The sequence below is a fragment of the Bufo bufo genome, chromosome 6 (genome assembly GCF_905171765.1).
Source record: "Bufo bufo chromosome 6, aBufBuf1.1, whole genome shotgun sequence".
In the NCBI taxonomy this organism is placed as follows: domain Eukaryota; kingdom Metazoa; phylum Chordata; class Amphibia; order Anura; family Bufonidae; genus Bufo; species Bufo bufo.
The window spans coordinates 265,447,224-265,461,138 of record NC_053394.1 but is presented as its reverse complement, the minus strand read 5'-3'; the positions used below and the strand labels follow the sequence as shown (position 1 = coordinate 265,461,138).

The 13,915-nt window shown below is 41.7% G+C and overlaps 1 protein-coding gene across 1 annotated transcript in view; it reads right to left on the bottom strand.

The window, feature by feature from the left end:
* The window catches only part of NFKB2 (nuclear factor kappa B subunit 2), a 76,556-nt gene that overhangs the window by 22,674 nt on the left and 39,967 nt on the right, over positions 1–13,915 (bottom strand). Inside the window, exons 8-14 of the mRNA XM_040435329.1 lie at positions 10,232–10,336; positions 5,672–5,757; positions 5,137–5,275; positions 3,751–3,867; positions 2,245–2,469; positions 1,932–2,073; positions 1,700–1,814 (exon numbers count right to left, since the gene is read on the bottom strand). Coding sequence (XP_040291263.1) covers positions 1,700–1,814; positions 1,932–2,073; positions 2,245–2,469; positions 3,751–3,867; positions 5,137–5,275; positions 5,672–5,757; positions 10,232–10,336 — 929 coding nt within the window. The remainder of the gene's footprint in view (positions 1–1,699; positions 1,815–1,931; positions 2,074–2,244; positions 2,470–3,750; positions 3,868–5,136; positions 5,276–5,671; positions 5,758–10,231; positions 10,337–13,915) is intronic.

Genomic DNA, 13,915 nt, shown 5'->3' with positions numbered 1-13,915 from the left:
CCCTTTCTTACACAGATCTTCCAAGCCCTGGTTAAATTTTAATATTGGATCACCCTTAAGCTTAGTATATGTTTTCTGATCCGCCAATTGCCTCAAACATTCTTTGTTATATTGCTCAGTGTTTAAAACTACTGTCGCACCGCCCTTATCGGCCGGGCGTATAGTGACACTGTTGTCTTTCTGGAGTGTTTTAATGGCCTGAATCTCGCGTTTTGTTAGATTGTTATTATTGGGAGGTCTAATTTTGATCTTTCTAAGGTCATCTTCCACACACTTCTGAAATGTAGCAATTTCCCTGCTGATCTCATTCCGCGGGAACATTTTAGATTTCTTTTTTAGAGAGGTATATTTAATTGACTCTATTGGTCTCCTATTGGGACAATCCCTGATCTGGGGATTTTTTATATAGTATTTTTTGAGGCAAAGGTTTCTAATAAATTTTTGGACACCTATATAGGTTGAAAATTTATCCATAGTATTGGACGGGGCAAATTTCAACCCCTTATTTAATAAATTAATCTGTAAAATAGTGAGGGTCTTAGAACTCAAATTAATTATTGATCCCATCTCTGGGTTTGTGAGTGTCTCCGGTGCCGTGGTTCCCTTTCTTTTACTCCTCCTTGTCTTTCTTTTCCTGAATAGTAGTGCTGTTGGTGATTTGTGTTGTTGTGATAGTGCATGTGCTGATTCCGTGTTTGATAATTGGACTGTGGATACTTCCCTGTTGATTGTTGGTGCCTGATATTAGTGTGTCGCAAATTGTATGGTGATCTGTGTCGTGGTGGTGTCTGATCTCTGTGTCTCGTGCGTGTCCTGTGGTGTGCCGGGGTAAGATCTAAAAACCCCACCATCTGTCCCGATTCTCCCTATCAAATTACAGTCACAGATTTATCAAAAAGGAATAAAGATTTCTCAGCCAATGGATCAGAAGGAGATTTTTAATCACAATGAAGATTTATATGTATTTATATTCTTAACATTTTTAAATATTTTTAACATATTTGAGATTTTATGCATTAAAATGTGATTTTTTAACCAGGTTTATTTTGTAATGTAATATGGTATAACCTTGTAATGTGCTGGGTGTATTATTAGAGAAAACGCATCTGAATTGAAAAACCGCAACTGAACCGCATGATAACCGCATTGGTGAAATTTTACTAAAATGAATCCAGGATCCGGAGTTTTTGGATCACCTAGTGGACTATAAAAGGTGGAGAGGTATGAGTGGCGCTTCAACCACTGAGGAAGGGGTGCAGACGCCCCGAAACGCGTCTGGTGTTAAGGAGAGAAGCGCCCACCTAATCTCTTGGATCTCCATTGCATGGCCATGCGATAAGAATTCAAAAAAAAAGAAACATCTTCATAAAGACCACTCTACTACACAACTCCGGATATTATCGAGGTATCATCACTGCCTGCTGAATCCCGCGATAGTGTGACGTCATCAGTACGAGACGGCTGACGCGAGACGCCGAAGCAGCCGGCGCAGCTCGCCTCTCGTGGAGGACTCTGAGACGCGGTAGCGGGAACGAACATCAGGAATCAGGTAGGAACCTTCACCTCCGAGTTGGATATAAGTAGTTCCAATATACTACCCTGAGCGGCTGCATTACCACTTATAAACCGGTACGGAGCAATAAACAATCAATTTTTTCTGTTCTTATTGTAAAATTAGATGGAAGTAAAACAGCCATACCTGGTGAAGGTTGTTGCAGATATTGAAGATTTTTTCATTTGGCATGCCCAGTAGGACATCTACCAGCTGCTGAACAACAACTGTCTGCCCATGTATGATGGCTAAATGAAGCGGCCTGGTGGAATGAATATACTGTATTAACAACTCAAACAGTAAGGTGACAATATAAAAGTCTACACTTCATGTGTACTAGTATTTAACTAGAAAAGTGAACAGAAAATCAAGCTCTTACGTGTCCCCATTCTGATCCTGTGTGGCCACCAAGGGTCTCTGTACAGCCAACAACATGCGAGGGTCTGCCGATACTGCAAAGTCCATTAAGGCTTTGGATGTGCGCTGAGCTAGAGACAGCATTCTTATGTTGCATACGTGGGCTGTAACTACAAAGCAGCAAGTTTACCAGATGCAGAAAACATGAAGGAGTTCTAAAATATGCATTAAAATGAAACTGTGTTTCAACTTAAAACATGCAACCATAGAGAAATCTATACCATAAGCCATAAAATTATCCCAGTTATAGGATATCATGAGTGCGTTCTCCATACCTTGTTCTGCGCCCCTCTGAGAACCTCTATGTTGCGATGCAGAGTGTTCCTGAGGCACACTGGTTGAGGGTTCTTCTTTCTTGAGGTCTGTCAATAGTTGTGTTGTCTCCGAGGAGTCAAATGGTGCATCTTTCGCTGTCATGAACCCTCCGCTCTGGTTATTACCCCAAGGTGCAGAGGAGAATCCAGTGTGCATTCCTCTGTATGTAAAATTCATATTGTTTCCTAAACAGTAAGTACATGCAAAATTAACTTATTAAATGGAAACTGACAGAAAGTAGAATGGCTGAGCATGACTCAAAGAAACATTCCTTGATGAGTGCCAATTTTAGGAAAATGTACCTGAATTAGGCTAGTTTCACAATAGAGGTAAATTCTTCCGGCAGAGGAACAGTCTGTCGGAAGACATTGTATCCAGCATAGCTGGATAAGGCCAGAGCAATGCCAGGCCCCATGAACAATAATCCTGTTTCTGGCATTAGTGCAAACGGCAGTTTTTTACTAAAAAGGACATGATGACCTTATTCTGTGGGTCAGTATGATTATGGTGATATAAAATGTATATAGTTTTTTACTGTTTTACATTGAAAAAATATGCATCTCCATATTCTCATCAATAACTTTTCATATTTCTATCTACAGAGCTGTGTGAGGGCTGTTTTTTTTTCCAGAGCTTTTCGTGGCAAATACGACTTTGATCACTTTTTATAAAAATAATTCAGGGGACTAGATGGCCAAAAAGAGAGATTCGGGCATTTTGATTTATTTTCCACATTATGGCTTTTACCATACAAGATAAATACTTTTATGTTTTAATAGTTCAGACTTTTTGTATGCCAATTATATATATATATATATATATATATACACACACACACACACACATATACGTACACACACACACCACACACAAAGTAATCGTAAATTATAAAATGTAATATTGAGAAATGGGAGTGGATTTAATTATTTAATTTTTCTTCCTTTAGTCTTATTTTTTTTCAGTCCCACTAGGGGACTTGAACATGGGATCATTTGATCACGTACACCACAGACTGCAATAGTATTATCGCAGTCTGTGGGATTTTTTGCTAGCCTTCTATTCGCCAGGCTTAAAAGGCAGTCTACAATAGCAGTAACACTCATAAGGCCCCGAGCTGCCATAGCAATTGACCTGCACCCCGCAATTTCAAGATGGTGGTACCAATCAGAGGTCAGAGGGAACTCTTGACAGATGTTGTGGTTGCTACTGACCACGGTATCCGAAACCCGAGTTATCTTTGATCCCAGACATTGCTGGCGGGTGTCAGCTGTATTTCACAGCTAGAACTTGTCGTGTACAGAGCAGGCTTAGCTGTTCCGCACACCCCTCCCACATTGCGGACAGATACCTAGTGCGGTCAGAAAGTGGTTAAAATATGTAAAATATGACAACAGATAAAAGAGCATGGATAACTAGCTCCCAGGTTAATATGTCTACATACACTAATTCATAAAAAGTAAACTTACCACCTCCATGGCCAAATCCTCCTGATCCTCCTCCTGCACCTCCCATGGATGCTCCACCACCAAAGTAATTCATTGATGGCAAGTCTTTCCTTCGTTTCCTTTCCACTTCTTCTTTGTCTGCAAAAAAAAAAAAAAAAAAAAAAGGGAAACTGTGACGGCCAATATAAACCTATAATAATTCTTACAGCTCTTCTTCATGTAAACTGGTTGTCCATCTGCCAATTTTCCAACAAATGTGCACAAAGCAAATATTGTAACCATTACTCTTTTTAGACTGAACTGAATTAACACTTACAGGGGTTGTCCAACCCTCAAACCCGAATTCATTGACCTTGGCAATGTGTGAAAAATAAATTTTAAAAAGTCACTCCCCTCTTGAAGGCAGTTCCATTCCAGCACTGAGGATTACTTCCCTATTTCTTCCTGTTCCCAGCAGACCAGAAGTGTGATATCCTGCCCATGGTCATGCGCACTGATACAGACATTCACTGGCCTCAGCTATGACATATCCCTGAGTGGCACTACTGAGGCCAGTGAATGGCTGCAGGGTTGCACATGACTATGAACAGGACTTCACACTTCTGGTGCAAAGGGGACTGGACCCTATTTACTGAGGGGATTGACTTTTTTTTATTATTTTACACACATTCATAAGATCAATTAATTTTGGGCAAGAAATCCTCTTTAAAGAGAACCTATAACTAGGCCTTGTAATAATAAATCAATAGTGGTATATCCTCATACACTTCTATAGGGAGGGGACAATTACACCCAATAAACTCTTCCCAATGGTCAACCGGGAGGAAAAGAAAGCACTTTCCTAATTCTATGAACACACATGGCATATAACATAATAGCTCTTAGTCAGGCAGCAGCTTTCCTTTTTCTCAATTGTGCCATGTGATTCTTTTTAGAGTTGCTAATTGCCTCAGGGAGATACTTCCTTTAAAAAGGGTTGTCTCATCTCAGACATGGGTGGCATATTGCTAGGATAAGCCACCAATGTCAGATAGGAGTGGGTCCCAGAGGTGGGACCCGCACCTATGTCCAGAATGAGATTCCCAAAGTTAAGCCACCCTCTATTCACCTCTATGAGAGTTCTGGTGAACGGGAGGTGGCCTTCTCCATTCACCGCTATGGGCCTTTTGGAAATACCTGAGCACGCTCGCTCGGCTATTTTCGGAACTCTCATAGAAGTCAATGGAGAGCAAGCCGTGCATCAGGGGTGTGCTCTCCTTTGCTTCGTGGGCCCTGTTTTGCAGATAGGAACGGGTCCCAGAGTTTGCCTATGACACCAACATCTGAGATGACACAAACCCTTAATTGATCTGTCACAGTTGTGGGTTCTCTTTAAGCTCCTGCTTACTAAGAGTAAAGGCACGCTACCTTGCTCCAGTGGGTAGTATGTAAACTGTTTAGAGTCACTGACATCTCCTCCACGTTTTCTCTTCAGCTGTAAGAACACTGTGACTGGACGTTCAATTTTCTTATTGTGGTATGGTGGAGTCCGGAAAACAATGGCATACTAAAAGAACAAGATGGACTGGTCAGTCTCATTATAACAAATTAGAACATCAGCCGTAAATGAAGCTATATTTACCAACTATATATCTATGAAGATTATTAAATAAGCATCAGCCAAACTTCCAGGATGCTGAAACTCTTTTGTTAGATAAGGATAATATAAAGCTATCTATGAACGTCTACAGAGCTTCTAGGAAGCTGGGACCAAAGCAAAAAAACTTAAAATTACACATTCTGTGAATCACAGTTGACAATCCATATACAAACAGCATAAAAATTATAGATCGTCCATTAGATTGCATAATATACACTACCAGCAATGAACGATACATAATAGTTCTACAACATGGATAGGAGATTCTAATGAATAATGTCTGCAGGCACTGATCATTCATACCTGCTTGTGGACATCTGTTGGTGAGAAATCCCCGAAAGCCTGCCACCCACTTTCATCATCTTCATAAAATCGCACTTCTATATCATCTGTAACAAGCAAGAAGCCATATGAAAAACCTATACACAAAACCCTCTGCCTAAATGTGTCACCCACTTTACAAACAATTCCAACATGTTATACAGTGCCTTGCAAAAGTATTCAGGCCCCACCCCCCCTGACTTTTTTTGTGTTTTGTTACATTACAGCCTTATGGTCAATGTTTTGTTAATCTAAATTTTATGTGATAGATCAGAACACAATAGTCTAAGGCTACATGCACACATTTTTAGCACCAGTGAAAGTCTATGGGGCTATTCACTTGGCCGTTCTTTTAACGGCCAGTGAATAGCATCCGTCCAAAAATAGGACATGTCCTATTTTTGGCCGTTTTGACGGCCGGACCGACCCCATTGAAATCAATGGGACCGTTTTTAACGGCCGATTGACCAGAGTGCACCCATCTAACTCTGTTAAAAACGGGTACACAATCAATTTAGGGGTTAAAAAAAAAACTTGAAAAAAACTCACCTCATCCACTTGCTCGTGGTGCGGCAGTCTCTTTTCTCTTCATTGAGCAGGACCTGCCAAAGGACCTGCGATCTGCGTGGTGACGTAACCACGTGGGAGCGCGCAATGACGTCATCGCGCACCTTCGGCAGGTCCCGTTCTGTGAAGAGAGAAGAGAGTGCTGCAGCGCGACACAGTGGATAAGGTGAGGGTTTTGTTTTGCTTTTTGGCTGTGGGACTCTATGGGGGCATTATAAAGCTGGGGGCCCTAAAAAACACAAAAAGACACACACTATGGGGGATATTATTTAAGATGGGGCTCTACATTAGGGGTATTATTAAAGCTGGGGGCAGCAACAACAAAAAATCCTACATTATGGGGGACATTATTTTAGGTGGGGGCCTACCATCCTGTGGGTGTTCTCAGAATGGTGGGTCTATAAATAACTGCCAATCAAATTCATCCATTTTTCATGTACATTTTTAACGGACATGAAAAACAAATCCAAAACGGACATTAAAAACGGACACACGGCCAGAAAATGGATGCACACACTGATGCAAAATGGCCATGAAAAACTGACAGTGTCTCCGTTTTTTCTTCCCACTGTCATGTGCATGAGGCCTAAGTTGGTGAAGTGAAATGAGAAAAATATATAAATAAAATTATTGTTTAGAAAACAGAAAAGTGGCATGTGCAATGTATTCACCCCCTTTGTTAGGAAGCCCATAAAAAGCTCTGGTGCAACCAATTACCTTCAGAAGTCACATAATTAGTGAAATGATCTCCACCTGTGTGCAATCTAAGTGTCACATGATCTGTCATTACATATACACACCTTTTTTGAAAGGCCCCAGAGGCTGCAACACCTGAGCAAGAGGCATCACTAATCAAACACTGCCATGAAGACCAAGGAACTCTCCAAACAAGTAAGGGACAATGTTGTTGAGAAATACAAGTCAGGGTTAGGTTATAAAAAAAATATCCAAATCTTTGATGATCCCCAGGAGCACCATCAAATCTATCATAACTAAATGGAAAGAACATGGCACAACAGCAAACCTGCCAAGAGACGGCCACCCACCAAAACTCATGGATCTGGCAATGAGGGCATTAATCAGAGAAGCAGCACAGAGACCTAAGGTAACCCTGGAGGAGCTGCAGAGTTCCACAGCAGACACTGGAGTATCTGTACATAGGACGACAATAAGCCGCACGCTCCATAGAGTTGGGCTTTATGGCAGAGTGGCCAGAAGAAAGCCATTACTTTCAGCCAAAAACAAAAAGGCATGTTGTGAGTTTGTGAAAAGGCATGTAGGAGACTCCCAAAATGCATGGAAAAGGTGCTCTGGTCTGAGGAGACTAAAATTGAACTTTTCGGCCAAAGAAAACGCTATGTCTGGCACAAACCCAACACATCACATCACCCAAAGAACACCAACACGCTACAGTGAAACATGGTGGTGGCAGCATCATGCTTTGGGGATGTTTTTCAGCAGCCGGGACTGGGAAACTGGTCAGAGTTGAGGTAAAGATGGTGCTAAATACAGGGATATTCTTGAGCAAAACCTGTACCACTCTGCGTGATTTGAGGCTAGGATGGAGGTTCACCTTCCAGCAGGACAATGGACCCCAAACACACTGCTACAGCAACACTTGAGTGGTTTAAGGGGAAACATGTAAATGTGTTAGAATGGCCTAGTCAAAGCCCAGATCTCAATCCAATAGAAAATCTGTGGTCAGACTTAAAGATTGCTGTTCACAAGCGCAAACCATCCAACTTGAAGGAGCTGGAGCAGTTTTGCAAGGAGGAATGGGCAAAAATCCCAGTGGTAGGATGTGGCAAGCTCATAGAGACTTATCCAAAGCGACTTGGAGCTGTGATTATCGCAAAAGGTGGCTCTACAAAGTATTGACTTTAGGGGGTGAATAGTTATGCACATTGGCTTTTTCTGTTATTTTTTCCTATTTGTTGTTGGGTCACAATAAAAAAATAAAAAACATCTTCAAAGTTGTGGGCATGTTCTGTAAATTACATGATGCAAATCCTCAAACAATCCATGTTGATTCCAGGTTATGAGGCACCAAAACACGAAAAAAGTGTGAATACTTTTGCAAGGCACTGTATATCAATTAATTCTGGTCTATAAAAATCTGCTGCGTAGGTTGGGACACATGATTCATGCTAAAGAAAATTGATGAAGGCAAACACAATATTTCCTATGAGAAAAATTGTTAATATTGAGCTAAATCTTTTCATGTATAACCCCTTCACAACAAGCGGTCTATGGACAGTGAATTTTCACCTTTTTATCTTCATGCAGGTTGTGATAATAAATCTCTTAATACATCTATATAGCAGTGAGAGCTCTTTTATCCTGTGCTTCAAATCCTCATGATAGAGATAGATTTAAACGATAATATGCTGGCTGCAATCACCGCTAGAGGGAGCTCAGGAGCTTATTACATATTGTACACCATAACACAGCACACAACAAGCGCACCTTTAGTGGTGGCAATTGCAGACAGCCAGTATGTTAAATCTATGTCTAGGCTGGGGATTTGGAGCTCTGCATCAGAAATACTGAGCTTCAACTGTTAAAACAGATATATTTGGAAATACAGTTTATGACCACATATGGGGTGTTTCTGTAAACTACAGAATCAAGGCAATAGATAATGAGTTTTGTTGGCTGTTAACCCTTGCTTTGTTAGCGGGAAAAAAAAGATTAAAATGGTAAATCTGCCAAAAAAGTGAAATTCTGAAATTTCATCTCCATTTTCCATTAATTCTCGTGGAACACCTAAAGGGTTAACAACGTTTGTAAAATCAGTTTTGAATACCTTGAGGGGTGTAGTTTCTAAAATGGGGTGATTTTGGGGTTGTTTCTATTATGTAAGCCTCACAAAGTGACTTCAGACCTGAACTGCTCCTTAAAAAGTGAGTTTTGGAAATTTTAAGATTTGCTTCTAAACTTCTAAGCCTTCTAACATCCCCAAAAAATAAAATGTCATTTACAAAATGATCCAAACATGAAGTAGACATATGGGGAATGTAAAGTAATAACTATTTTTGGAGGTATTATTATCTATTATAAAAGTAGAGAAATTGAAATTTGGAAATTTGCTAATTTTTCAAAATTTTGGGTAAATTTGGTATTTTTTTTATAAATGTAAATTAAAAATTTTTACTTAATTTTACTGCTGTCATGAAGTACATTATGTGACGAGAAAACAATCTCAGAATGGCCTGGATAAGTAAAAGTGTTTAAAAGTTATCTCGACATAGTGACACTGGTCAGATTTGCAAAAAATGACCTGGTCGTTCAGGTGAAAATGAGCTTGGTCCTTAAGGGGTTAAGAAAGTTCCAGTTGTTTTGGCGACGCCTAATGTTTTTTCTAGCTCTCTGATGGGTTTGTTGTGTTTTTTCAGCCTAATGATGGCTTGCTTCACTGATAGTGACAGCTCTTTGGATCTCATCTTGAGAGTTGACAGCAACAGATTCCAAATGCAAATAGCACACTGGAAATAAACTCTGGACCTTTTATCTGCTTAGGGAATAACACACACCTGGCCATGGAACAGCTGAGAAGCCAATTGTCCCAATACTTTTGGTCCCTGAACAAGTGGGAGGCACATATGTAAACTGTTGTAATTCCTACACCGTTCACCTGATTTGGATGTAAATACCCTCAAATTAAAGCTGACCGTCTGCAGTTAAAGCACATCGTGTTCGTTTCATTTCATAACCATTGTGATGATGTCCCAATATTTATGGACCTGACTGTACATTAACAACCCAAAATTTGGACCTAAAGATGTTTAGATCAATAAAACAAATCCCCTTGACTTTTCCACAACTATTCATGAAGCCAAGTAGACAGGGTCTGGTCGGTCAGGATTCTATGTAAAAAGCATTACATTTTGTAATGAGAAAACATGATTCTTGCTTTCTGCATTATCACAAAGTACAGGCATCTGAAAATCAGAGAAGTAAACTGAAATAACTCACCTTTTTGCACTTTATCACAAAGCAAGTAGACCTCATCTCCTCCTTTCACAGACCCAGATATCTTGTCCATTCTGGAAATTCGCAAGTTGGAGGCTCCGGGAGATTCTGCCAAAGGTAAATTAAGTGAGTATTTTCCAGGGAGGGGACACAAACAAGTAACTGAATAGTCTGCAATAAACCAAGTTCACATGTGCGTTGTGAATTCTGTTTTTCTATTCTGTCATAGGAAAACAGACAGTTACAAATCCATCACAAGGCAGACACCAACCGTGCCCAACTAACCCCGCTGACACATAAGTAGTCCTTCTGATTTCTTCATGGTGCCTGTCACCCAGCAGAATCTGCTATGGTGGCGTTTGACAGACGGGATGTGACAGACAGCCGTGAACAGAGCCTAAACCAGTCGGAACAGTACACTGCATTTACCTAAGCAACCACTAGAGGTCACCAATGTCTTGGTCAGCAGTATATGGCACACAATCCAGTGAGCACAATGCATACCTAAACCTGTGTGAAAATCCTACTGAACGTCTCCCTGCAGTCTTCCCGCTGCCCTGCACATTTCATTGCTTCCATACTGTAAATCATAATTACATGCTAATTACGCAATATGTATACCTAGCGATGCCAAAAAGTTTTATCCTCATTCCATAAGGGCAGGAAGTGACAAATGATGACCACAATTACTTTTGAAACTGGGGAGTTCCTTGCAGATAACTTCCTTACCTTATCAGCGGTGGCTGAGAAACAATGAGACTAATTCACACTGGGCACTGATTAGTTAAAATCTAGGTTTAAACCTGGGTTTCAGAATAAACTGAATCATTGGGAATCCCGTTTGTGTCAGCACAGCACGGTGGAGTCACTGGGCAGAGCACTCATTATTAAGAAGACGCCCGCAACACTGGAAAAACCCTTTGCATTTGGAAAACCCAATCTCATGCTGCATAGAGATAGAGGAGAAGCAGAAGCATGGTGAATCTTACCAAGAACTAGATCTGCATGCAGCTTGTATGCTATACCTGTGTATGCGTGGTGTCCTTCAGGTACTAGATTCCCTCCTCACTACACAAAATTATAATTAATTAGATTCCTTTGTGTATTTGTATTAGGGAAATGAACGGGGACTGAGGTGAGGGATGATAATCTCTGTGCACTGATGAGGAATATCAGCAACATGATTAATAGCAGGCAACTGATTCCTGCTGAAGACAGCAATCAATGCAATACGGACACAGGGATGCAAATGAGCCCTTAACAAGCTCTGCCTCTAATGCCACCAGATGTAAGGCAGCTATCCTATAAGTCAGTGTCCGACCCTTTAAATAGGCCTTGAGACATGACTCGGATAATAAATAAGCCAGCATCTCATCTGCAGACAGTTGTTTCCAGGTGATTAACTCTCATTAGTGCAGAGCATGGCTCCCCCTATGGCACTCACTGTGAGAGGGGCAATGTCAGACAGAAATGTTATGATTGCTTAAGGGCTCATGCACATGACCGTATGTATTTTGCAGTCCGTGACATCCGTGTGCATTCCATATTTTGCGGAACGGAACAGCTGGCCCTTCATAGAACAGTACTATCCTTGTCCGTAATGTGGACAATAATAGGACATGTTCTAGTTTTTTGTGGAACGGAAATACGGACATACGGAAACTGAATGCACACGGGGTACCTTCCGCTTTTTTTGCCAACCCATTGAAGTGTTCCATGTAGAATTTCATTCTTCCCACAGGCCTCTAGCTCATTCCATAGACAGAAGGTCACAAACATGATTTGTGTGAATCCTCCCTCCCTCCACATAGCTTACAGACTGCCTCTACATCCAGGAGATTGTTAGTCAATAAGGTAATACAGGACAAAGGTTCCTCAAGTTCTACCTGTTAATGACTGAAAGAGTATGACATTGGTGAGAGAGGGGAAACAAAAACCGCCAGTGAGTCATCAGTCAATTACGGAAGAAGGAGGGGAATGGGGAGGGGAATTCCTTCCTAACGAGAAACATAGCAATCAGTCTAGTTCCCTGGATAAATGGCATCTGAGCCTTAGTGTCATTTATTGGTGACTGCTTCAAAATCACATACAATCAACCAATGAAGGTTAGGTTAATAGAATATCCTAAGTAAACCAGAAAAACGAGTAAAAGGTTTGGTATTTTGCACATTTTTAGATATATGTGAATAAGTGTTTAGTGATTGCTGTATCACTTAAAGGGCTTGTACCACAAAACGTATTCTACATTTTTCACACCAGCACCAGAATCTGAATACTTTAGTAATTGCATGTAATTACAAATTTGGTGAGTTATTCAATCAAATGCATCTGTACAGCGCCACCTGCTGTTTGTTCTTTTCCTTATTTTTTTGTCCGCTTCACTGAGCTGGTTGAACGTGCTCAGTTAAATCTTCAACTGCAACCAGCCATATGTTCTGTTAGAACAGGGATCAGCAACCTCTGGAACTCCATATGTTCAGAAACTACAACTCCCAGAATCCTCCTTTCACTAGGGCAGGGCTCCAGATGGCGACCAAAATGGTCGCCAATGCGACTTAGAATTTACAAATGGCGACAAGACTTTTTAGTCTTGTCGCCATTTACAACTAGACCCGCCGCCGTAGCTCTGCAGTTGAATACAGCGGCGGGCACAGGAGCTGATAGTTCTCTGCCCAGCCGCCGATGTTCTTCTCAGCAGCGCAGTGGAGAAGGAGTCTCTCCCTCCCCCTGTGCTGCTGCCACCAATAAGAAGAGAGACTGGAGGAGGAGGGGAGGGGCTGTGGCCACTGCGCCACCGATGAAAATAACTGACTTGTTAATACAAATACAGGAGGCGGGTGCCGGAATCAAATAGCCAGCACCCGACCTCTATGACAGGGAGCTGCGATCAGCGGCAGTTAACCCTTCAGGTGCGGTACCCGAGTGGTTAACTGCAGCGGATCGCAGCTCCCTGTCATAGAGGTCGGGTGCCGGCAATTTGATTCCGGTACCCGCCTCCTGTATTTGTATTAACAGGTCAGTTACCTTCATTGGTGGCGCAGTGCGCCCCCCCAACACCCCAGTATAATAAACATATAAACATTGGTGGCGCAGTGCGCCCCCCCAACACCCCAGTATAATAAACATATATATATATTAACTCACCTCCTCCAATTGATTGATCGCGCAGCTGCCGGTCTCCTGTTCTTTCTTCAGGACCTGTGGTGACGTCACTGAGCTCATCACATGGTCCATTACCATGGTGATGGATTATGTGATGTGCACAGTGATGTCACCACAGGTCCTTTGACAGGTCCTGAAGAAAGAACAGGAGACCGGCAGCTACGCGATCAATTGGAGGAGGAGAGTTAATTTTTTATTTTTTAACCCTCAATTGACCTTCTACTAAGCATTCTGTATTAACCGCCTCCGGACCGCCTAACGCAGGATCGCGTTCCGGAGGCGGCAGTCTCAGGCAGAGTCACGCATATACGCGTCATCTCGCGAGACGCGAGATTTCCTGTGAACGCGCGCACACAGGCGCGCGCGTTCACAGGAACTGCAGGTAAGCGAGTGGATCTACAGCCTGCCAGCGGTGATCGTTTGCTGGCAGGCTGTAGATGCGATTTTTTTAACCCCTAACAGGTATATTAGACGCTGTTTTGATAACAGCGTCTAATATATCTGCTACCTGGTCCTCTGGTGGTC